The sequence below is a fragment of the Montipora capricornis genome, chromosome 5, assembly GCF_036669925.1.
Source record: "Montipora capricornis isolate CH-2021 chromosome 5, ASM3666992v2, whole genome shotgun sequence".
Lineage (NCBI taxonomy): Eukaryota > Metazoa > Cnidaria > Anthozoa > Scleractinia > Acroporidae > Montipora > Montipora capricornis.
This window is the reverse complement of record NC_090887.1, coordinates 4,818,161-4,844,122: the sequence shown is the minus strand read 5'-3', so window position 1 is coordinate 4,844,122 and position 25,962 is coordinate 4,818,161. Positions and strand designations below refer to the sequence as shown.

The window sequence follows — 25,962 nt, the reverse complement described above, 5'->3', positions numbered from 1 at the left end:
ATCAAGAAAACATGAGTTTTACAATGGCTCATATTTCAATTTGACACTTTCGGGCGACGCCATCTTGAATAATATTGACATGTACGGTTGCTTTTCTGTTCTAACCAATAGAACAGGCCAATCTGGAGAGTCACTATTATTCAAGATGGAGGCTCTTAGGAAGTTTGAAACTAAAATAAGCGACTCTGAAATTCATTTATCTCAGATACAAGCGTTTTCTTAAAGAAATTTAAACACTCATTTGATTGTAAACATTGTTTCCTGTGGTTTAAAGTTATTTTACTCTTGAACTGGAAGTTCCCTTCAATGATGGGTTAACTCATCTTCAAACCAATAGGCGATAATTGTATTTAAACCACTCGGATTGAAAGCAACTCGCAACACAATATTCTCGGTTTTCACATGACACGGCCGCCATGTTGGTGCCCCTAAACAAAGAAACGGCCGCCATGTTGGTACCCCGACCAAATCCTCCGGAAATAGACCCTTCTCCAAAATGGCGGCAACGGATTTGAATGAGTTCAAATTGAACTGAATTAAAAACTGGTACCAGAAAAAGAAAGAGCACCTTTACTTTTGTAACCCTGCAAAGTTTCAGCGCATTAGGTATTATATCAGCTGAGAAAATGTAAGTTGACATTTGATAAATTTACAGAGGCTTGTATGACTGGGGGTATGGCGTACAAACGTTAATAAATTTTTTATTTTTTAACTTACATTTTCTCTGCCAAAAATACCAAAAATTTTCTCGTACCTTCAACGAGAACTTCACAATCAGTGTGAACTGTGCCCGCAGAATTTGATGCAACACAGCGGTACACGGCCTCATCCTTGACCGACACATTAAATATATTGACAGCATGCATTTCACCAGCTGACAAGATTGCAATATGATGATCTTCCTTCAGTTCCTGATCGTCTTTGTACCATTTGACTTGAGCTATGCATTCGGCTGGGACTCGGACGTCAAGAGTTAAATTGTCACCCTCTTTAACCTGTTTATCCTGTAACTCCGTTTGAAAAACTGGTTTTGGAACTAAGCAGATGAAAGAAAACAACTCTATGAGAGGCACGGATCCCAAACAAAAATTGTAGTTACAATACAATACAATACATACTTAATTGACCACTCCCCATGGGGGCTTTTCAGGCCCAATGAAACACAGCCACGACAGAACAGAAAATTCAAGAAAAACTGCTCAAGCTGAGAGGTTGAACCAGAAACTACCAGGAAAAAATTCAACCAGTGGTCAGAACGTGTCGTGAACCCGGCACCCCCGGATCTCAAGGCAAGCGCCTTAACCACTGGTTGTTTCCATCCGTAGTTGTCCATAATAATCGCCTTAAGTTATAACCTAAAACAAGGCTAAAAATATTTAAATTTTTGAAAAGAACCCAACGATATCGACACTAAGGTCATCTACAACGTAAAAAAGGTCGCAAGTGATTGCAAGTTTTAGAACTATCGAGTAATTCCAGAGAGGAACGGTTTCGCTATGTTGCAATGAATTTGTTTGTTGTCATCTACGTTTAGATTGTTGGATCATTAAACCCTCAAAAATTCTGCGCTTGTAGAAGGATTGAACCTCGCAAAGTATGTACTTGCAATTCCCAATCATTAATCAAATAGCAGTTCTTTATTGAGTGTCGAACAACCGAAGTTATTCCTTTGACCAATCAAGAAACCAAAATCTTTAAACCATGTACGCAGTAACTGATATAAGGACGGCGACAAGATTTCACTTGATGACTTTTGTTCGTTTTGTTCTTGGTTGTAAAAGTAGTGCGATGTCACGGCAGAGTTTAACAGACGCAAACGATAATGCCTTCAACCTGAAAATTTAGTGTAGTGTTCGCCAACCACGCAACTAACCTGATTTAGTGACAGGCTTCGGCTTAGTATCCGGGGGTGCTTCTTTCTTATCAGTAACCTTAGGAAGCTCTCTGAAAGCAAAAAAACGCATAGTGACTCTTATCAAAGTCAGTGTGCCTCTAATTAAGTCCCTTTATGGACAAATCTGAAGAACTGGTAACTACAGAACATGTACGATTTGCACCAATTAGCATTTAACTCGACATGTCACATACATAAAAGAAGCCTTGAGAAAGAATTTCTTAAATGCTATAAAAAGCCAACCCTAACCCAATTTCTAGTGTTCATCGGCTACTCTCTTTAAGTTAACTTGCAAGTGCAACCATGATCCTCGCAGTTGTGAACGCAATTTTAGCAATTCCATAGAGAAGCCTGAAAAATGAACCTGTGACCTCGCAATGCCGGTGCCACGCTCTACCAAACTGAGCTATGAAGCCCCTCATAATGAGAGCTGGTCATTTGTGGGTTCAAATGTTCCCGTGATGAATCAGTGAATCACTGAACAAAACGACATATGAAATGAATCATACCGGTATATTGAACTGCGGATATGAAATCAATCATGGCTTCACTTGATTTCGTATCCGCAGTTCAATATGTGATTCATTTCAAATGTCATTTCGATCATTAAGTTAGCTTTATTGTGACGTCTATTTCAACAAATGGTTCCCATTAATACGAAAGGTTAAATAAAAACAAATTCGCACTTGACATCACGCAAACAAACCACAAGGCTGCAACGCAAAAACAGCAAAAAGAAGCCTTGTGTTTACGTCTTACGGTTAAAAAGATACAAACCTGGATGTTTCGTCCTCGGATGTTTGCGAACTTTCTCCATCTGTTGATTCCAGGTCTATGCAAAAACAAACTACATATTTAGTATCCTCATTATAAAAGCAATTGAGAAAGTAAAACATAAACACAAAATGAAAAAATCCCAACCCCGGATAGCGGGACACCAAATTTCAAATACCTTCAGATCTAAAAGTACGAAGATCTTCCAACGCAGATCTTTCCATAGACCTTTTTGCAGATACGGCGGCCATTTTGATTTGTATTTTTTCAAATAGCTATTATGGGATGCCCAGGGGGCAAATACATATTAATTTGCCTTCTGAGCATCCCATAATGTCTTAGAAATCAAAATGGCCGCTGTATCTGCAAAAAGCTCTACGGAAAGATTTGCGTGTGAAGATCTTCGTACTTTTAATTTCTTCTATGTTACTGCCAAAGTTTTGCCAGAATTGATATCCTTTCGCAAATACAGCTACTTTTCCAGTACTTACCTTCCACTAAGAGTTCTGCTTCACACGAAGCCTCTCCATTGCTGTTAAAAGCTACACACTTGTAGACGCCCTCATCTTCAACCTCGACATCACTCACAAACAGGGAAAATTTTCCATTGTCGTCTTCGCCGAACCGGAATTTTCGGTTTTCTTTGAGAGGCTTGCCATCCTGGAGCCACTTTACTTCGGGTTCTGGGTTACCTGTGAGTTGCACGTCAAATCGCGCAGCACTCCCTTCAATTACTTCTGTATTCTTCATGGTGCGAACAAACTTTGGTGGCGCCACAGGGACACCATCTTCTTTGTCTGGAGCACGTGAAACTGGTTCGTTTGTCGCCACAGTCACTGTTTCTTCAATAGGTATTTTGGGTCTTAAATACAAACAAACAAAACTGTTACTACTGCTTGAAAGTGAGATCACGTGGGAGAATGCCCTGAGAAGGGCTAATGTTGATAACATAAACGGACAATTCGACCACCTTGGTCCCGTTCCTCACATTTGATAAACAATAATCAACGGTACAAAACCGTTATGTAGTCACGTCACTGAAGGCTAAATAAAGACGAAGACCAGTTAAGCTCTATCGCAGATTACAAATTTGACCATGGAAATTTACTAAATGGACGCGGACTTACAATGACATTACACCTTCCTTGATTTCTGGTTTGGGAGCTGCGAACACAAAAAAGATTAAACATGGATGAGATGCCATCGAAAGATTAAGAAAAATGGCTGGCAGAGAAAGCAAACTTAAAAAAGGACGAAATTGTGGTTTTATTAGACTTGTAAATAAATGTAAATCAATCACCGTACGAAAGATTTGTGAGCTGACGCTTCGGGCGCTTCGGGACCGACGAAGGCAGGGTTTACCCTAAGCGATTGCATTTGAAACCCTCCCTTATAATGGTCCCAAGAGAAACTGAAAACAATGCTTATGCACAATTTTGGAGGGGAAATCAAAGAGTATTATGGTAATTTTGATAGTGACTTATTGACGTCATTGGCCAGCTCTTCCCAGTCCATTTACTAGCGCGGTTTTGTCGCCCTCCGGAATAGACCATTTTACAGTTGTGTGCTTAGTTATCTGGCCTATGGATGAAAGTGAGGCTGAAGTTGACCTTGTTTTGATAGAAACCTTACTGCTTTTCTTATGTAAATTCTTACTAATTAGCATGACAACAACATGATTAACATATGAAAAGGAGGAAGGTCTGTATCAAAACAAGGTCAACACTAGCCTCACTTTCATTTAAAGGACAGGTAACTAAGGGCACAACTGTAAGGAGGTCTATTGAAAATTCCGATTTTATAGGGCTGAAAGGCATGGAACAAATAAAGTATGGATTTTATTTACGTTGTTTTTATCTCAGAAAACCATGATGTTTCGCTTGACTAAATAAAGAAAAATCTGTCCTATACACTTTAATTCTTTTAAAACCGTTGAGACTTTCCCTCTACACGATGTCAACCAGAATCATTAACAAAATCAGATTGCTTTTAAGTATGGTAATGGTCATGGAGTTATATACCGCATATCACATCAGTTTCATGGCGGCTTACAATTCTCTGAGAGATAAACCACCACACCAACACCGGGGGTCTTCCCAAACTCTTCACGAACACGTGTCACACACACAGTTGATTAAGAGGGTTGTGAGACGGGGCCCACGGTTTACAGTCGCTATCCGATAAGACTTGGATATTTCGTCTCACCATTTGCAGATGAAATGACAAAGGTACATGTAGCAATTTCACCCTGAGCGTTGTGAACCCGCGATTTCCTGTACGAAAGTCCGAAGCTCAACCAACTGAGCCGCAGGTCACCGGTGACAAAAGAGAAACAATACGGTTTCATTTGTGAAGCAAACTGTCACGGCAGAGGTTTCATTACAAGCCGGCATCCGGCGAATTCCGCCGGCTACTCCTTAAGTTACCGCCGCCTACTTTTCGAGAAGCTGCACAGCTGCGCCTCGTGAGTACACAACATTTTGACCAATGTGATGACGAATATCGTTGTCGATAAGAGTACAGACAACGCTGAACCACTTTCGATTTGTTAATTCTCATCCTTAGACGATGTTTATCGACACCTCAAGATACTCTTCTCCGCTTACCTTCTACAACTAGTTTGGCGGAACAGGTGATCTTTCCAGCCTTGTTCTTAGCAATGCAAACATATTCTCCTTGATCAGTCGATTCTGAGCGAGGTATTCTGAATGAATGCACTCCATCTCTGCCCTTGTCAACCTTCCTACGTCTGCCATCTCTGACTGGCTTACCATCTTTCTGCCACTCTACCTCCGGGTCAGGTGTTCCCGTCACTTTGACAAACAGCTTTACTTCCTCCCCCTCTGTAACTGTTGTGTCGTCGAGCTTCTGTTGGAACTCAGGTCGCTTTATAACTTCTTGACGGGGTTTTGAAAGCGCTACAATAGGAAAATATGCTGTTTCTTCCTCGTTCTAGACTTACCAAGGCAAAGGAAAGTTACAAGAAGACAAATGATGGTTCTATCCCGAACAACTATCCAAAAAAGTTGATAGCTAAGAATAAGAGGGGGAGGTGGTTTCAAGTCTTTTATAGCGAATACTACTGGTCCAAAACAGTTACTGGCAGTAGGAATATTCAAATGATAAAAAACAGAACTTAGCTTCATCTCCTCAGTACTGCAAATAATGTGCAAAGGGATTAATAGGGCTGTGTTAACACGAGTATTATAAAATAAAAATCAAACAAACTGACAACAGACTGGCAATTAAATGAATCAACGTGAACTACAAGCAAGTACATTTGAGACAGTGTTGAGAACGAGATAATGTGACCCGCCTTAGTTTTGGTTTTGATAGGATGAAAACGTGGTTAGTAACGCAAAATTACTGCCAAATTGGGCATCTGAAACTGCAAGTCATACCCAGTACTAACCTGTTACAGTGACCTCGGCTGACGTGCTAACGCTTCCCACTTTGTTCGCAGCTGTACATTTATATTCAGCGGTGTCCTCCACCTGGCAATCCTTTATAATAAGTGTAAAACCGCTCACTGATTGAGTGATGTCATAGCGGCCACCGGCATTGATTGGCTGATTATTCTTAAACCACTGGAACGTGGGCTCAGGTGTACCCATAGCCCGGCAGGCTAAGCGAACTGAGCTTCCCTCAACCGCTGACCTCCCTCGCAATTTTAGTATAAACTCTGGCTCTCGGAGACGTTCCTTTGGTTTCAGTGGTTCCAGTTTGGGTTTCGGTGCAATTTCCACAGGTGGTGCTGACTTTTCTATTGAAGCAATTACTGGAGCAACAGTCTCTACAACAGGAGATGGTTTCCTAGCAATGAAGATGTTAAAGGTTTACGGGTTTTGGAACGTGGCACTTTATTTCTTTCAGACACCTGTTACAGCGAAAGTTGACGTGCTATCTATATTCCCGTGTAAAAAGATTCAAGTTATGTCTTAGTTTCCGCCTTTAGTTGAAACTTTGCAATATGCTTCTAAGATATGTATCACAAAATTCTAGCTAGGAAAAAACGGACAGACTCTGACAAAGTGGCAACCTTAGCAAATCAAGAAAGTGTTTTATTGTTCGGCCATTGGCATCAAAGTGATGCTACCATAACAGTCCCTTATCTTATCTTGAAACTGGGGATACATGTACTTTTCGCACACGCTGTACAACTAACTTGAAAGGTTCTAAAACAAGAAGACGCTCTGGAAAAGGAGTGGTGCCTTGGGCAAATACGGATGACTTGTCAATCAACCGTGGTCGCATACAGAGCACTGTGATAATTTGTGCAATAAAAAGGTCGCTAATGGCAGTTTCATGAGATGTTATCTGTTGTTCTTTTTTACAATCGCCGCCGTTTCTTCACGCATTGGAAATATCGTTAAAAAGTTCCGTCTGTTCGTTGATCTCCATCATGGATAATCAGTTGTGCTTGAATGATTGAACGCGAATAAAAGCAGAGTGAAGCGACCCCTTTTATAGTGCGTCTTCGTGTTTAAGAATACGCAGATAAACAAAAAAACAATTTCAATAGACATGTACTTTGCTTCTTCCGGTTCTTGTTCACTCGTTGATTCGCTTTCTTCGTCTTCTGTAGCTGCAAACAAAAATAAGGAAAACGGTTCAACAAATAATCAAACCTGTGTTTGGAAGTTGCTAAAAACGGACAGCATTTCCTAAGAGAAACATGAAGTAAAGTAACCATATTTAACGTCGATAGCTCGTAACAGTCAACTGACAAACCTGAGGTCGACGGTGCGCTTATTTTACTCCCCCCTCTCCATCAGTGCTCCGTTTTACGGCTATTTAAAGCTACTTAGCTACACGGAAGCGAGATCTGGGAATCGAACTCAGGCCCTCCTGCACCAAGGCCACGCACTAAGCGACTGTGCCACATCACGCGAACGTTCAGTTCCTTGGTGACTGCGCAAGCATAAATACTGTAGATCTATGGAGGGCTCGTTTATGTGTACGCCAGTCATAACAAAAAGGGAATAGTGGTTTGTGTTCAAGTGTTGAAGTAGACGTCACTTTAAATGTACTTACGCGCAACAAGCAAATCCGCTGAGCAGTGCGCCTTTCCGGCGCTGTTCCGTGCCACACACTTGTACAAGCCTTCGTCGCTCGCGCAGACGTTATTAATAATGAGAACTTTCAGGTCTCCATATTCATCGAACTTGTATCTACCTCCCTCCAGAAGGGGTTCATTTTCCCTGTACCATCGGATATCTGGTTGGGGATCTCCGATCACTCGGCACTCCATGCGAGCTACTTTACCCGGCATGGCATCAACGTCTTTGAGCTTTTGTGTGAACCTAGGTGTTGTTCCCTCAAATTCAGGCTCCATATCAGCTAAGACGCGAAAAAAAAATACTTGGTTAACACCAAATACTTCAATCCATCGAGGTAAACCTTAAAACTACATCAATCTGGCGATATTTGCTGGGACAACTACGTTACTGTTGCGTATTCGTCAATCACACTTCAGTTCCATACCAAATCAAGAATGCAAAAATGTTAGAATAAAGGATAACACAGCGAAAATAGTTTTTGGTCAAAATTCGCCTTTTACCAAGACACTTTTACAATCTTACCTAACACAAAATTGATTTACTTAAGAACGATATTTGATGAGCACAGCAATGGAAGAAGACCAAAGCCCGAAGGTGATCTCTTTAGCTCGCCTTCCCCCTGCACGCAGCACCTTCTCAACCAATAAGGAAAAGACTAAAGATAAAAACTGAAAAGTAACCTCATTTTACTTACGTTCAACATTGAGATAGGCGTTACTCTCCACTTGTCCGAACTCGTTTCGAGCAACAAAGCGGATATGCCCAGCATCTGTTCTCTTGGCGTCTGTGATGTTAAGTGCAAAGAGATCCTCATCACGCTCGCAAGTGAAACGAGGCCACTTACTAACCAGCTGCTCATCTTTGAACCACTCAACTGTTAAAGGAGTTTTGCTGATCACGCGACATGCAAACTTTGTCACGCCTCCCTCCTTCACGTCACGATTGCGTAATACCAGTGTGATGTCTGGGGGAAGCTTGGGATGGTCACTGGTTTCAGCTTCTAATTCGTCCTCGGTGTCATCTGACAATAATTCAAACGTAGATTCCCTAAAACGACAAAAACGAACATTGAAATGCCGGAACGGAAGATCACTGCATAGTCATTACAAACAGCATCAGGCAGGAAATTAGTTCGGAAAGCAGCCACCCCCACCAAACATGACACAGACACTGGAATAGAGCGGTTTTCAATTGAGTGTCGAAACTAATTAGCGAATTACTTTGGTTTATGATTACTTCACTCAGTGATTGGTTTAAAGTTGTCGCCCCACTTTTTAACCAATCAAAAGTGAAACCAAAACCAATCTTGGCTCGCGCGTGCATATTTTCCCGCGCTTTGTGTCGGCTACGTGTAATTACTTCGAGTTTTGATTGGTTTACTGCATTGTCTCCGTTCTTTTTCATTGGCCAAAGTAATTACTTTGGTTTTGGTTTTAGGACACTCGATTGAAACTGACTCTATAAACCCTAAGAGCACCACTGAGACTAATACTGGCCCTATACATAACAAGCTAAATATAAAATGCAAAAAAAAAGTATTTTCTTTTTGAGAAGAGGTCAGCTAAAAAATGAAAAGAAATGGAAGATATGCTGTCTTTAATTGAAAGATTTAAAAAGTAGGAATGGTTACAACTTGTCCAATGTTGACTGTATCAGGTCTAACACAACAACTTCGATTCTGTCTAATTTTTCTCTTTGGGTAGATTGCCATAAGTATCATGTGCCCTTCTTGGTAAAGATCATTCCTTGTAGCATAGCATTTCTAGTTTTTTGTTGTCTTTACAAATTGAAACACTAACCGGGAAAGCCGCTTGTCATAGTCGGATCCGCTGGCAGAATCGAACCCATGGGCTGAAAACAAAAGGAAAAGGTATCATCACATAGCTAACTCTGCAGGTTTAAGTCAAACATAACACGCCACACAAAATATTGTAAGCAAACCACATTAGCCATATGTTGGGAAAATTAACTTCCTACTTTATTACAACTGCTTAAGCTTGTTTTTTCTCAAGGCATTTACGCTCTTTGAATTTTATTTGACACAGAATGATTTTCCTGCATATGTTCACAAAACTGGAACATTGTTGATTGTCGTTTGGACAGTAATGATGTAATAATGTTGAACCTCCAAAATGAAGATTTCCGAATTACCAATACCCCCTTGAGTGTGACGTTACGTACCCATGGACCGCTCGCGGCCGTTTTCTGCTCAACGTCATCAGTACCCAAGACTTGCTTGCCGGAATTTGGTGTGAAAACGTCATCATTACCCATTTATTCCGTGCGCGCCTAGTTCTGGCAAATCGAGATTTTGTCTGGTAGTGATACTACCACTGTACGCGCGGACTACAATGATGCCTCCTCGGAGGCAAAATCCCTGCGCTGCGGGGGCAATTAAATAGCCCACTTTTAATGTACTAAACAAAACAAAAGACATCATCTCGAGGCTCTGGGGAATAAACTCATGCAAATCCTTATATTTATTCCCCGGAACCTCGAGAAGATGCTTTTTGTTCAGTACTGAATTTTAATATATCGAAAGTGGTCTATTACATTCATTTGGGATGACGTTAACGAACTTGTAATTATGTCAACATACCACACCCAAATACTCCGTACAGTCTTTATACTTACATTCTATAAATAGTTCCGCACTGCACTGAGCCTTTCCAGCAGGATTGCTGGCTACACATTTGTAGCGACCTCGATCAGACGACTCTGCTTCTCTAATAAGCAGCGAACATAGACCATCATCTTCAAACAGGAACTTTATTCGTCCTCCTTCGCGGATCACTCTGTTGTCTTTGTACCAGTCTACATCAGGCTCGGGAGTTCCTATAAAGGTATATCAGGAAGACATGCTTTAGGAAATAGATTTGTGGAAGAAAAACTGAAGTGAGATCCTTCAAACGAGAGCTGGAGTTTAAGACTCCTTTGAATTTGCCTGAATGAGGCGAAAGAAGAGGAGCCTAATATTTCAATCCGCAAGGGCCCATTCAAATGCCGTTCAACAGGGTGTGGTGGGATTGACTTGTCACTCTCTGGAGGACAACCGGCTGAAGTGTGACTATTTAAGTGAACACAAACAAGCTTCACGATCGATTGGCTCTTCCAAATGAAGTCCTGACCCGTTCATTTGCGCAAAGATCTCATTATCAGATACACAATAAGCAGAAAATATAAAGTGTTGTACCTTTGACGCGAACATCAAATTTCGCAGCGCTTCCTTCCACAATCTCCACATCTTGTAGTCTTTGGATGAACTCTGGTTTTTCAGCTCCAGGAGGGACTGGTTCGCGTCTAAGCACAAGTTTTTGAGCTGAAAATATTACAGTTATTCATTAATCGACGATTATCTCTACCATGGTTCTACTTACCCCAATATCCATGCATACGGAACCCGCGCCCGCAGTGCGTGCGGCAGTCAAAACTGTGCCATCCTGTCAATCATTTTCTGTTTAATCGGAAACGGTGCATTTCTGTGAGGAAACGACGTTGTTGTCGTTCTACCCTGTCGAAAGGACGCCACTGAAGTCTTTTTTCGCGAAGTTAACACAAATAAATATATTACACGTTACTGACAGCTTCACTATTTGCAAACTTAACATAATATTTCTTTTGCTGGCCAAGTATTTAACAGAGCCGATATTTTTTCCCTCTACGCGAGCTTCAGAAGTTGCAAGGTATCGAGGCAGCAAAATATAGCCTTTTACGCTAGGATACTAACCATTCACTTTGACAGAAAAGGGCTTGACAGCTTTCCCAGCAGAGTTTGTAGCTTCGGCACGGTAATTTCCAGAATCCTCAGGGATTGCCTTGGGAATCAAGAGAATGCTCTTATCTCCATCGGTTTCCAGCTCCACGCGTTTTACTCGCCTTGCGAGTCTATTTTCTTTGAACCACTCCACTTGAGGCATGGGTTTTCCCTTGGCTTGGATCACAAGTTTAACTGGAGCACCTTCCCACACCTCGAAAAGCTGCTCCTCTGTTCCCTGGACAAACGTTGGGGCATGAACTTTTTCGCTGACCCTTAGCTCCGCAGAGGATGCGATCTCACCCGCCTTGTTTTTCACAACACACCTATATTGTCCACTGTCATCGCGCCGACAGTCAGAAATAGTAAGAGAGTATCTTGAGCTATCAGAATCTTCATCTACAGTGTATTTTCCTGCGTTCTTTATTCTCAACTTCCTCAAGTACCATTGGCCCTCGGGATCAGGTCTAGCTGTGACTCTTACTTCAAACACCGCCTCATCGCCTTCAACAAGTTCCAAATCCTTCATGGATTCCTTAAATTCGGGCTTGACCATTGCTTCGCTTACAGCGAGAGTACATCTACACGAAGCTGTCCCAATGTTGTTTTTGGCAACGCACTGATACTCGCCCCTGTCTTCTGTTCTGACGTCTGAGATAACAAGGGAGCATAGTTCGCCATCGAATTCGGTTCGCACACGTCGACTTTCGGCTAAAGGTCTCCCATTTTTAGTCCATTCCATCTCGGGTTTACGGGCTACATTTAAACGCCAGTTTAGAATAACTGTTTCGCCAACCGTTGCTTTGGTTTCTTGCAAAGGTTGAATGAATTTTGGCGCAGGTTTCTTTCCTATCAAAGTCACAAAAAGAATCAACGGGATCAATATGTACTCATTGTCGAATGTGAAGAAATTAACATACGTGACATGCAACATTTTTATCATTAATTTTCCTTCAAAAATGATTTTCAAAATCTTTCTTTGACTCAATTCTTATTTATTAACGTGTATGTCGTTTTAGGACGCCTTTGAAAATATGTCCTTACCTACGCTTCCTAGGAAAAAAAATTGTAGTAATTAATTAATTGAAGCGATAATTTGGTTATTGACTAGTAGGAAGTATTTGCTTTTTTGCCTAAGGATTGTTAATTGCCTGAAATAGGAAAACTAGGTACAGGCGTTTTTGAGCGACAGATGGCAGGCAGCCGGAAGAGACGTTACGTTTTGCCTTTACCCTGTCCCTTTTCAACAACAACAACAACAACAACGTACCTTTGACGTTAACCTGAAAGGTTCTTGACGTTGTACCAGCTGAATTCTTACCAACACATCTGTACACTCCCGAATCATCAAGGACAACATTCAGGATTGTGACAGCGTGTTTAATTCCTCGAGCCGACAAACTCACTCGACTAGTTCTTCGCAAAGGTCTGTCATCTTTATACCATTCTACATCTGGTCGGGGATTTCCTTGAATTGTGATATTAATCTTAAGTTCATCAGCCTCGGTTACCTCAATCGGTAAATCACCATATTCATCAGAAAGTTCAGGAGCAATTTCTCTCTCTTTAATATCGAGCCTTGCAGAGCATTGCATTCTTCCAGCCTCGTTGGTTGCCACACATTTGTAACTACCAAAGTCGTCCATTGATGCATTATCAATAAACAAAGAATGCAGATCGTCAGATTGTTCAATTCTAAATCGACCTCCATGATTTATAGTTTTTCCACCTTTCGACCATTCTATCTTGGGTTGTGGATTTCCCACGACGCACACATTAAATCTTACCGTATCGCCCTCTACGACTTCCGCATGTTTCATCTTTTCCTTAAACTCTGGCATAACAATGACTTCATTGACTAAAAGTTCAGCCGAACAAGAAGCACTGCCAAGTTCATTCGTTGCCGAACATTTATATTCTCCTTCGTCATCGGCAACAGTATCTGAAATCGTTAGCCTACAGACTTCGGAGTCGATGTATGTTTTAATTCGGTTATCTGGCTTTACAGTTTCATCGTCCTTTAACCATTCTATGACAGGCTCCGGTTTTGCGTGTATCCGGCATTCGAGTTTAGCAGCACTCCCCTCCACTACTACAACCTTCTTCAAAGGTTTCAAGAACTCTGGTGGCGTTCCTTTAGGCTTTTTAGCTGTCGAAAAGTCAAGAAGATAAAGAGCGTCACACATTTACCACTTGCTGGACGCTGAGGACTTGCCACATTGTGGATTATTCCAAGAGTCGGTTATTAAGGAGCACAGTTAAAGGGAATCTACTGCAAAATCGCCCAGATTTCGTAGAAATTCAACGTGAAATAGATATCAACTTAAAGCGGTCACAAATCACAAGAAGGTATTTTCACGCGGGAAATCAACTAAGGTCTCATACACTAGTTATTTGGAACTCAGAATTTTGTTTGGTTGATAACACTGTTGGCGCCTTTTGCCATAGCTGAAAGTAGTTGCCATGGTTTTCGTTTTACGACACTTCGAGCGAGTTTCAATCGAGTGTCGTAAAACCAAAACCAAAGTAATTACTTGGCCAATCACAAAGGACGGAGACAATCCAGTAAACCAATCAAAATTCGTAATTACACATAGCCGACACAAAGCGCGGGAAAATCTGCACGCACGAGCCAAGATTGGTTTTGGTTTCACTTCTGATTGGTTGAAAAATTGGCGCGATAACTTTGAACCAATCACTGATTGAAGAAATGCAAAACCAAAGCAAAACGCTAATTACTTTCGACAACAATTGAAAACCGCTCTAACGAAGCATCTTAAGAAACACGCCAACATGAAAAGAAGATTTTAAAGTGACAGTTTTCTACTGAACTTAAGGATGTGCAAATCAATATGAAGGCTTCTTTAAGAATCATTATTGCAGGCCGCGGGAGTAGCAATTTGCAAGGGACTAATTGGGTGAGACAAAGGTTGCTGAGTAGTAAGAAGCGCGGGGAATAGACGGCAGTAGTAGAATTGAACCTGAATATGCTTAACTCTTACAAACCTTCAATGTTGACCTTGAATGCCCTTGTTGCAGTTCCCACTTTACTCCTCGCCGCACACTTGTACACTCCGGAATCACCAGGCTTAGCACTATAAATTAGTAAGGTGAACTTATCTCCCTTCGCAAGCGTCGTAACATTTGACGACTTAACCACAATAAGTTCATCTTTATACCACTGAACATTTGGAGGTGGCTTTCCATGAATTTTAACAGTCAATGACACTTCCTCGCCTTCTTTCACATTTACGGGACCCTCATCAAGTTCGTCCACAAATTCTGGAGGTGCAAGCTTTTCACTTACTTCAAGTTCCCCTCGACAAGTTGTTTTTCCCACTGAGTTAGACGCAACGCATTTATAAGTTCCTGCATCGTCAATGGCTACATCATCGATCAGTAAATAATAGTTGTCATCCACGTCACCAGATTTCACTGCAAAACGTCCTTCGTTTATAACTTCGTGAGTTCCATGGAACCACTCAATGTTTGGCCTAGGATTTCCAACAACCTTAACAGTAAATTGAGCCTGCTCGCCTTCATTCACATCAACATTTTTCACTTTCAACTTAAATTCTGGGGCAGCTAAAGGTTTAGTGACAGTAAGTTCGCATTCGGTAGCAGCCGAGCCAATATCATTCTTAATCACGCACTTGTAATCTCCAGTATCGTCCGTCTGGGTTTCTGTAAAGGACAGTTGACACATGTCTCCAATGACATCAGCTTTAATCCTTCTGTTAAGCGTAACTTCTCGGCCATTTTTGAACCATTCGGCAGTAGGTTCTGGAGTGCCAGTCATGCGGCATTTTAGTCTCACTGGATTCCCTTCATCAACACCAATTGCTTTCAAAGGCTGAGTGAATTCGGGAGCTTTTCCTTTAGGTTTCTTTGGTAGTTTACCTTGGAAAAAAATTTTAAATGACAATCTTCCTAGAAGTAGATAGTAGTTAGTTACGATTTCCTTTGCAGAAAAGTAGCGTGTCAAGGTGACTAAAACAGTTTTAACAATTTCAAAATATTGTCTTATCCTAAAAGACTGGTTAACGGTAATGCCAAGCATATTACTATTGCTTAACAAATGCACTCCTTATTGTGACACGATAGGTCACCATAGCAAGACGAAAGCCATATAAAAAAACCTATACAGTATTCTTTTCTTTAAACATTTCCATTCTGGAAAGCGATCAGCAAGCTAAGATGAAACTCTCTTCAAAGCTGAAGAATGTCCGGAGCGGGTTTAAAGCCAATTCACATTTTCCAATTGTGAAGGGAGAGGTGAAGGGGCTCACAAAACGTTTTTTAATATTGAAAAGAGTTTCAACTCGACCTACTTATCACCTTCTAGCAACAGTTGTTGCTTCACACGGTAAAATAACATTACCATTACGTTTAACAACATACCTTCAATGTTCACTTCAAAGGTTTTTGTAGCAGTTCCACGTTGGCTTTTGGCCAAACATTTGTACAAACCAGAATCCCCTGGTGTAACATTTAAGATGACTAAAGAGAACTTATCTCCGTGTGCTTTGAAATCTACACGACTGGTCTTTCTCAAAGGCTTATCCTCCTTGTACCACTCAATATCTGGAGGTGGCTCCCCTTTGACTGTAGCATCTAATGTTATATCGTCGCCTTCTGCGACATTGATTGGGCCACTTCCAAAATCATCCGCAAATTCAGGAGCTGCCAGTGGTTCTTGCAGTCTTAATTCAGCTTTGCAGCTAACTTCTCCAAGATGATTGATCGCTTTGCAAGTATATGTTCCCACGTCATCCACAGCAACTTGATCGATAACTAGGGAATAGAGGTCTTCATCGTGAATTAACATAAATTTCCCTTCTTCTTCAATCTTCTTCCTTCCTTTGAACCATTCTACTGTTGGCTTGGGTACACCAGAAACTTGAACATCAAAGCGTCCCTCATCACCAACAGCCACCTCGATGTCTTGAATTGTGGCAGAGAACTCGGGCTTACTATCAGCTTCGTTCACAAGAAGCTCAGCTGCACAAGATGCTGATCCTAACTCGTTTTGTGCAACACACTTATAATCACCCTCATCGTCCAGTTCTACCTTGGAAAACACCAAAGTAGCAACATCTCCATCAAACTCGTCTTTCACTCGTTTGCTAGTTTTTACAGGTTTGTCATCTTTGAGCCACTGAATTGTTGGTTGAGGTGTTCCTTTCAAGCCGCACGTGAGTTTGACCGATACTCCTTCTGTGACTTCCTGTGACTGAAGAGGCTGTGTGAACTCTGGTGCAGTTCCAACTGGCTTTTTAGCTGAGGAGAGATGAATCAGTCGTGGTCAAAATTAACGGGTTCAAAAACCGTAAATGTAAAGATAACATTAAGTCGCTCTTTGGTTTAAATAAGGTTGCCGAAAAATCTTACACCTCTGTTTTTAAAAAAACAAGAACAAATCATTGCTATTCATTACCTTCGCCCACTCAATGAAACTTCAGACAGGAATAACATCCCCAAAACCAGCTTCGTTAAAAAAAAAAAAAAACATGTCAAGTACCTTCCACAATGACATGGAATGTCCTGGATACAGTACCCATCTTGCTTCTTGCTTGGCACTTGTACACTCCAGAATCCTCTGCCTTAATGCCAAGAATCACCACAGAATGCTTGCCTCCTCGCGCTTTGATGTCAAGCCTATTGCTCTCGCGCAGACTTCTGTCATCTTTGTACCACTTGACATCAGGTTTAGGTTTCCCAGCGACTGTTACATCCAAGGTGACTTCTCCGCCTTCAGTTACGTTAATCGGAGCTTCCAACTGCCCTTCAGTAAATTCCGGGGCAAATAACCTCTCTTTTACCACGAGGTCAGCTCGGCAAGTGCTTTTTCCTGCAATAGAAATAAGAAAAACTGAACTAAATTAAAAAATGACATAAGCTCAATTAGATTGTTCAATAAGCCTTCACTGCACGATCAATGTCCAAATATTCCATTTCAACGCTGTGTATTTTTTTACTTGAGTTTAAGAAAAGAGACCCTGAAGGTGGGCCTTGTATTGACGAATCATTCTTAAACATTTTGCAGTGCCACAAAAACAGATAGGTCAATTACTGAGGCCACAACGGCAAAATGGACAGTTCAATCTCAGGAGACAGGTATTCACGGCTTATTCTGTTATCCGAGTCAAATGAATCCTAACTCTTTCTCCAGCAATAACTGAAGCAAAGTCTTTTTGTGGTAAAAGAAGAAGCCTGCGTGGCAAGCGCTGAAAGGGGAGGGACAATGGAAGGAAGAGTGAGCGCATAAATGGAGGGGGACTGGGAAGAGAAGTCGAAATCCGCCTTTCCCCTGTTCCCTTTCATTTCACCGCTCGCTCAGTCTCCCACTTTCCCTCCCATTTAAAAACGGGCCACCATTATTATGGAAAAATAATTCATCTTACACTTACCGCCTTCGTTTGAAGCAACACATTTGTACATTCCAGCATCTTCCCGCTGAGTATTGCTGATTTCGACCGAGTAACTATCATCATCTTTGTTCTCTGTCACTTTAATCCTGTCATCACTTCCAAGTTTTGTTGTTCCTCTGAACCACTCCACCTCGGGCACAGGGTACCCAGTGACTCGAGTATCAAATCTTGCATTGTCTCCTTCCGTTACCTCCGTTGGCTTGAGTTTCTCGTTAAACTCTGGCTTGGTAATGCACTTGATTGTTAAACTGGCCACACAGGACACTGAACCCATATTGTTCGTTGCAATACATTTGTACTCCCCTTGGTCAGATGACCTGGTCTCTTTGATCGCGAGAGAAACTGCGGTACCATCGGTTTCCATTTTCACTCGCCGGTTTTCTTTGACACGGCTTCCATCCTTGAACCACTCAACATCAGGCTTGGGTTCTGCATCCAAAATACATTTCAGTTTGGCTTTACTGCCTTCCTGCACCTCAACTGGTTGAACGGGTTCTAAGAACACTGGTGCTGTCCCGATCGGTTTCTCAGCTGCACAAGAAACCAAAACATTGTGGATAACGGATTAGGAGTCGAATATTGGAATAAACCTGCTGCACTCCCTCTCCCTCAGTACATGGGATTTTGGAATTTTTAGCATATATGTTTGAAGACGACTGAACAGGCGAAAAGGGGAGAATAATAACCACTTAATGAGTGACCCCAAGGGAAACAGTGAGTTTTGTTTCCCCGAGGCGAAGCCGAGGGAACATTGAGGGTCTCGGGGAAACAAAACTCACTGTTTCCCGTGGGGCCAGTCATTAAGTGTTTCGTTATACCTCCCAACACAAAATAGAACATTCACGGATTTTTGCGCGGAATTTGCCAGTTTTGAAAGGTGCAAGACCTAATCACGTGCGAGTGAAAAGTTCAAGTCGTTGTTTCGCTAGGGAGTTAGTGACTTTTGTTCGCCCTTGGGAGTTAGTGAGTTTAGTTCTTACTACTAAGGTGTTAGTGAATTTTGCCCCATGACAAGTGACATGTTCTCCTCCAATTGGAAAACGTATTTGTGTTGGGAGGTGTAACAAATTATCTTCTCTCTGTGATTGGCATCCCTCGTACATTCGAATTCGTATTTTGGGAAAACGAACAAAATAAGCAAATTCTTGGAAGAAGTTCTCAAGTGCCGCAGATTTTAGGAAAGAGGTAATCCCCTCTATGTGTACGTTTTACTTTTCACGGCTTTTCAACTCGCTCAGAAGACTGTACAGATCAAGCAGAATAAACGAGTCTTATTGATGAGAGACCTTTTTAACAACTTGACCAGTCAGAGAACATACACAAACCTGTGATATCGCTGACTTGTACTGGTGAACTTTCGCCCAGTTCCGCAACGTCGGGTGCAATAGTAAGTTGTTCCTCATAAATGGGTGCGGCACTTTCTGTATCACTGGCGAGCTGCGGTGAAATAGCCTCTCCCTCCACAACCAAGTTCCCCTTGCACGAAACTTCGCCAAGCTCACTGAATGCAACACACTTGTACTCTCCACTGTCTTGTGGTTGGGCCTCTTCAATAATCAATGTAAACAGGTCTTTTTGAATGTCATCAACCATAATAAACCGACCCTCATCTTCAAGCGCTTCATTCCCTTTGTACCAATCGACTTCCGGTGGTGGCACACCAATGACTCGAACATCGAACTTTACTTCATCCCCAGCCTGAACAACGATGTCTTTAAGTTTCTCTATAAATTCTGGTGCACTTTCAGCTTCATCCACCAGCAGTTCAGCCTTGGTTGAAGAACTGCCAAGCTCATTACGAGCAACACACTTGTACTCACCCTCATCATCAAGTTCAATTGGTTTGAAAATCAACGAGCAAACTTTGCCATCAAATTCCAACTTAACTCGTTTCGATTCCTTAACTTGCTCCCCATCTCTGAACCATTCAATAACTGGCAGTGGTTCTCCCTTTACCTCGCATTCAAGAGTTGCTGATTTCCCCTCAACAAAGGTAACATCTTCCATAAGCCTTGTAAATTCTGGAGCTGTGCCTGTAGGCTTTTTGGCTGTGACAAAAAATTGATGAAAACAAACAGAACTGGTGTAGGAAATACACCGAAAAGTTACTTTTCTACTGATCCAAAGGAAGCCTAGAGAAATTGACACAGGGCAATCTCCAAACAAACAACATGTTAGTCATTCTCGTTCACAGATCCCATCGTTTTTCTTAGCCGGCGGGGACTTCGCACGAGTAAACGAAAGGCTCTGGAGACAAAGGAAATTCATATTTTTATTTTCATTGATTAGCTAATGAACAATAAAATCTTGAACCGGAAGTAAAAATGACCGATGCGGCGCGGCCAGTCGGTGAAATAATTAGTGTCTGTTAAAAACTACGATATCACTTATTGCTTCTTTTTCCGTTCGACACGACGGAAAACATTCTCTGAGCTTCACAGAGACTCTTTGAAAAGAAATGCTTCTGAGCTCCACTTCAGAGCTCTTCGTTTTCTCGTGTGAAGGCCCCGCCGGCTAAGCGAAACGATGGGATCTGGGAACGAGAATGAATGTTAGTCTAACTTATATTTTGTTGTAACTGTATCAATATGGCAAGATGATTTCGAACCTCGCCAACATATTTGGATACGACGTAGTATGAAATGCCCTTAGAGGCAGGCCATGATGCAAGTAAAATGTGAAATGAACGAGTACGTAAGTTAAGCAGACTATGGTACTAGGCAAAACATTCATTTGTGCCACAGAATAATTGTAGATCAGCCATTTTACCAAGTAGGACTTCACGCGGGATCTTCGGGTATATGAATATTGGTCTTGGTGGCATTCACTTCATACTGAAATATCAGTCAGCCAGTCTAAAATATCATTACATTGGAGCGAGAAAACTGAATCAAGCACGTGCACCACCTAGACGACTTTCACTGTTACATGAATGCTTTTCAAGGCGGTAAAATAAACTTAACTTGAAATGTAGTTAAATTTTGTCAGCTTTATAGAAAGTACTGAAACAATTTATCCTTACCATTCGATGGAAATGTATATATCGATCGTTTGTTTTGAAGTTGTTACAGGGGTCTCGTAGAAAGCCACGGTAGACAGATTAAACTTAATTCCCAGGCATTTATTTCACAGCAATGAGCGCGGGATAGCACGGGAAACTCTCGCTTTGTAAAACTCCTGCAGATAACTCATATAAAACCCTGTTAACGACCACATGCACGAGGTAAATCTGTTCTGATGGTGGAGCCAATATCAATACAATTTACCCTCTGGATTAAGATTCAAGTCTACAAAGTATCGCTCCCCTAGCGTCACCTGTGTTTTCCTTGTCTACATCTAGTCATCCGGAGAAATCCTTGACTATTGCTACGTCATAGCCTCGTTTGCATACACAAAAACAACGATGGCGGATTTCAATTTAAATTGCCTATTTTTGAAGCATTATTGTTGGCTATTTAAACACATCAAGCCCAAATGAGTGGTCAAGTATGATTAATGCAGGTGAAGAACTTTCGATTCAGAGAAACATTTCTAGGCCGTACTTTCCTTTTAAGTTACACTTCACCCGCAATACTAAGTACAAACCTTTAACTCTAACATCAAAAGTCCTCGACACAGAACCCATCTTGCTGTTGGCCTCACACTTGTACACTCCAGAGTCATCTGCCTTGATGCGAAGAATCGTTACAGAATACTTGTCTCCTCGCGCCTTAATGTCCAGCTGATTACTTTCTCGCAAAGCTCTGTCATTCTTATACCATCTAACATCAGGTTTTGGTTTTCCAGTGATGGTCACATTCAAGGTTACCTCGTCACCTTCTGTCGCTGTTAATGGGGCTTCTGGTTGCTCTTCGGAGATCGTTGGGGCAAACAACCTCTCCTTCACGCTGAGGTCGGCTCGGCAAGTAGCCTTGCCAACTTCGTTTGCCGCGACACATTTATACATTCCACTGTCTTCTCGTTTTACATCACCAATGATCAGTTTGAAGCGATTTTCGTCTCTCCTTTCGAAGACCTCAAGCCGCCCATCACTCTCAAGCTTTGTCGTTCCTCTAAACCATTCTACGTTTGGTTCGGGATTACAGACAATAAACACTTCAAAGGTGGCAAAATCACCCTCCAGAACTTCTACGCCTTTTAGTTTCTCTTTGAAGTCGGGTTTAGATAAGGCTTTTACCTTCAAATTCGTGGAACAGGAAGCAGACCCCAAATCATTGGTTGCCAAACATTTATATTCAGCGTTTTCACCTGGCAACGTCTCCTTGAAAGACAAACATATGGCATTTCCGTCTCTTTCCGCTTTGATTCGCCTACTCTCCTTCACCTTCGCTCCGTCCTTGAACCACTCAATCGTCGGTTGCGGATAACCTTCCACTAAACATTGGAGTTCAGCTGGTTTCCCCTCGTTGACTTCCACGGCTTGTAAAGTTTCGGTGAACTGTGGGACTGTTCCTTTGGGTTTCTTAGCTACAAGATCGAAAAAGTAAATATACACACGACAAAAATTGTAACAAGAAATGTTTAGGTATAATTAACGAGTTTCGAAAACCATGCAAGTGATATTTTCTGGAGAGAAAAACAACCAATGTGGATAAGTGTACACTGAGGCAGGAAACATGTAGACTGCTTCGTCTGCACCAATTTATATCAAAAATTCACTTTACCACATATCCTTTAAGAGAAAAAAACATCGAATTTATACAGCTCACACTTCGCTTCAACCCTTACAAAACACATATAATTGTGATAGAAACTGTGTATAACCGTGTGATACTGGTGGACAATGTTCACGTGTATCACGCTCATATCAATGTTAGGTTAAAATACCTGCAATTTGTACATTGAAGCACCGCTCTATGGAGCCAGCCTTGCTCGTGGCCTTGAACCTGTACAAACCCGAATCTTCCGGGGTCGCCTCTGCAACCGTTAGCGTATACGAGTGCCCGGTGTCAGCCAAGGCCACATGCTCACCAACGCCAACTGGTATTTCATCCTTCAACCATTCGATTTGTGGTTCGGGGTGTCCTTTTTTCAATTCGATGGACAGTTTAACATCCTCTCCTTCTTCAGCCACCATGGGTGTAGTCTCAGCCTCTGAAACAAACTCCGGAGCAAAAAGCACTTCTTCCACAAGCAAGTTACCTTGACACGATACTTCACCAGCTTCATTAAATGCAATACACTGATACTTTCCAGCATCCTCTGTTGTGACAATCTCGATAATCAATGAGAAATGCCCATCGTCCTCACCATCAAGCAAAAGGAAGCGCCCACCATCTTCGATCTTTTCGCCATCTTTTACCCAGTCTACTTCCGGAGGAGGGAAACCAGTTACATGCACGTCAAACCTTGCCTCTTTTCCAGCCTGAACGCCGACATTGTTCATTTTGCTCTTAAATTGTGGTTTAGTTGAAGCCTCGTTGATGAGCAATTCTGCTTGAGTTGAAGCACTACCGAACTCATTTCGAGCAACACACTTGTAATCGCCTTCATCATCAAGCTCAGTTTCTTTAAAATTCAACGAGAATGTTTCGTCATCTGTCTCGAGTTTGATGCGCTTGGTTTCTTTCACTTTCTCGCTGTCTTTAAACCATTCAACATTCGGTAGGGGATTTCCGGTAATTTGGCATTCTATCCTTGCTGGGCTTCCTTGTTCAACTTCAAGATCAGTCGCAGGTTTGATAACTTCTGGTGCTTTTCCCTCTGGTTTCTTGGCTGGAAAAATGCAAAATTGACAAGAAGTAATAAGCCCAGGTATGTCAGGATTAGGGTGTAGTGTTAGTGTTCGTTTGCTTGTTCGTAGAGTACACTGATTTGTGCCTGTCGAGGGACTAACTGCTGTAAGAGCAGCTTGATGATCCTTAAACTCACTCTATGGAGAGCTTGATGAAAAAAACACCGTTGGTTAGATGCATATTTGAAGATTTAACATTACCCACGGGGTCCAAAATTAGTGAGACCTTTCTAAAAATTACAGAGCTTAAGATTTCTAAATAATTTTATATCGATAAACAAAAGCAAAGACAGGGCAGTTCTTCATACTACAACTATTTGAGCTTTGAAAGCCATACACACTGGTGCCAAATAAAGCATCCTGGACTTTTACAACTAATTCCAGATAAACTGTAAATAATTTGGTCGCAAAATGCCCAGAATCGGATCAATCACGATGTCACCTTGCGCCGTTTATTCACAATTGGGCAACTAAAAACTGCACAAACACGTATGTAACTGTAAACTTTAGAAGAAATTCCCTCAGCTACCCTTCTTAGAGAAAAAATAATTTAACACCATATTTAAAGTGTGTTTTTTTAAGTGGCACGATGTGAAAATCACGGATCACATTACAAAGAAAGTTCTTTTCGCCCGATCAAGCCCCCCACGAGTGTGAATTGCATCCCCTCCCCCACGAGTGTGAATTGCACGTTCCTATTTTGAACCCTAACCCTAACTTGTGCTCTTAGACGATAACGTGGTTAAATAATTGTATTGTATTGTAATGGCCTTCAGCGAGAAGGAATTACATACCCACTACACGGACGTCAAATGTGCGAGAAACGGTTCCCGATTTGCTGGAGGCTTCACATTTGTAGCTGCCAGAATCGTCAGGGGTGACGTTCAAAATGACCAATGAAAATTTGTCACCTTTCGCATCAATTTTAACTCGACTGGTTTTTCTTATCTTCTTGTCATCTTTGTACCAATCAACAGCAGGAACCGGTTTCCCAGTGACGGCAATTGTTAAGCACAGCTCATCTCCATCTGTGACATTTATGGGCGCACTTTCCTCTTCGTCGATGAACTCTGGCATGATCATCTTCTCTTCAACAGCCAAAGCAGCCTTGGAGCTTGCCTGCCCCTCTTCATTGGTCGCAACACACTTATATGTACCTGCATCTTCAGGCAAAGTGTCCTCCACTATCAAGGTAAACTTTCCTTTGTCTGCATCGTCCATCATAACATATCGGCCTTCATCTTCCAGCTTGTCTTTTCCTTTAAACCAGTCAACAACTGGAGGTGGATTACCTTCAAGTTGAACGTCAAAGCGCGCTGCCTCTCCTTCAGAGACAGTCAAAGGTTTCATTTTCTCAACAAATTCTGGCTTTTTGTTCATCTCATTGACAAGTAGCTCAGAGGCGCTGTAGGCAGATCCAAAGTCATTTTTGGCAACACATTTGTAAGCACCCTCATCTTCCAGCTCTGTTGAGAGAATTTTCAAAGTGCACAACTCGCCAGCAAAACGCATCTTTTGTCTTTTGTCCTCCTTAACAAGTTCACCATCTTTAAACCATTCGATGCTTGGCTCAGGTTCTCCAGTCAGTCTGCACTGAAGCTTAGCTGGAGATCCTTCGATAACTTCCACTGGCTGCAGGAATTCCGTGAAGACCGGAGCAGATCCCTCGGGTTTTTTGGCTGCAAAATGCAATTGAAATGAGAAATGAAGGGGTTGGTTTCTTGATAAAATGTGATGACGATTGGGTAAGGGGGTGAAACGAAAATGGGATTACACTGATAAAACGAGTATAACATTGAGCTAATGAGGCAAAAAATGCAATCAAAGATTCTCCTATATTAAAGACACTAACTGCTAACATTGACGTTAAAAATGATTCCCAACTTATCCCTTTGGTCTTCAGCGCGTGAAAAGAGTTACTTCCTTCTCAAAAACTATGAAAACGGTTTAACATCGTGCGAGAGTTTTGAAACCTTCAGATTGTAATGAAAACCCACCAACATGTACACTCACAAAGTTCGGTTTTAAGTCCAAACAGAAACAAGTGGCGACATTGAAAAGGTTCTCGATAAGTTCAATTTTACTTGAAAGGTAATATACTCAGACTATTTTAGAACCTTGTTCTCTCTTACGTACGAGGCTTTGCTTGTGTAATTTTTGTCAACTTCCGAGTGTCTTTTTGTTATTTTGCTGCGAGAGCCCGCCTGGAAGAGCTATGCTAACCTGGGGCTACCACAGTCTTGTTTGAAAGTGGTTTGTTTAGAAATAAAGTGAAAAGTGAAGAGCTGCAACCAAAACAATACGACAAGTATCGG

The 25,962-nt window shown here is 41.7% G+C and overlaps 1 protein-coding gene across 1 annotated transcript in view; it reads right to left on the bottom strand.

The window, feature by feature from the left end:
• The window catches only part of LOC138049179 (muscle M-line assembly protein unc-89-like), a 139,236-nt gene that overhangs the window by 43,824 nt on the left and 69,450 nt on the right, over positions 1-25,962 (bottom strand). The window contains 23 exon segments of the mRNA XM_068895353.1: positions 755-1,036; positions 1,874-1,944; positions 2,672-2,726; positions 3,160-3,530; positions 3,796-3,832; positions 5,275-5,586; positions 6,081-6,481; positions 7,199-7,253; positions 7,703-8,008; positions 8,423-8,775; positions 9,528-9,579; positions 10,363-10,563; positions 10,922-11,047; positions 11,456-12,331; positions 12,753-13,631; positions 14,489-15,382; positions 15,884-16,762; positions 17,004-17,333; positions 17,893-18,444; positions 19,239-19,961; positions 21,499-22,380; positions 22,741-23,628; positions 24,442-25,326. Of these exon segments, the coding sequence (XP_068751454.1) occupies positions 755-1,036; positions 1,874-1,944; positions 2,672-2,726; positions 3,160-3,530; positions 3,796-3,832; positions 5,275-5,586; positions 6,081-6,481; positions 7,199-7,253; positions 7,703-8,008; positions 8,423-8,775; positions 9,528-9,579; positions 10,363-10,563; positions 10,922-11,047; positions 11,456-12,331; positions 12,753-13,631; positions 14,489-15,382; positions 15,884-16,762; positions 17,004-17,333; positions 17,893-18,444; positions 19,239-19,961; positions 21,499-22,380; positions 22,741-23,628; positions 24,442-25,326 (10,410 nt within the window).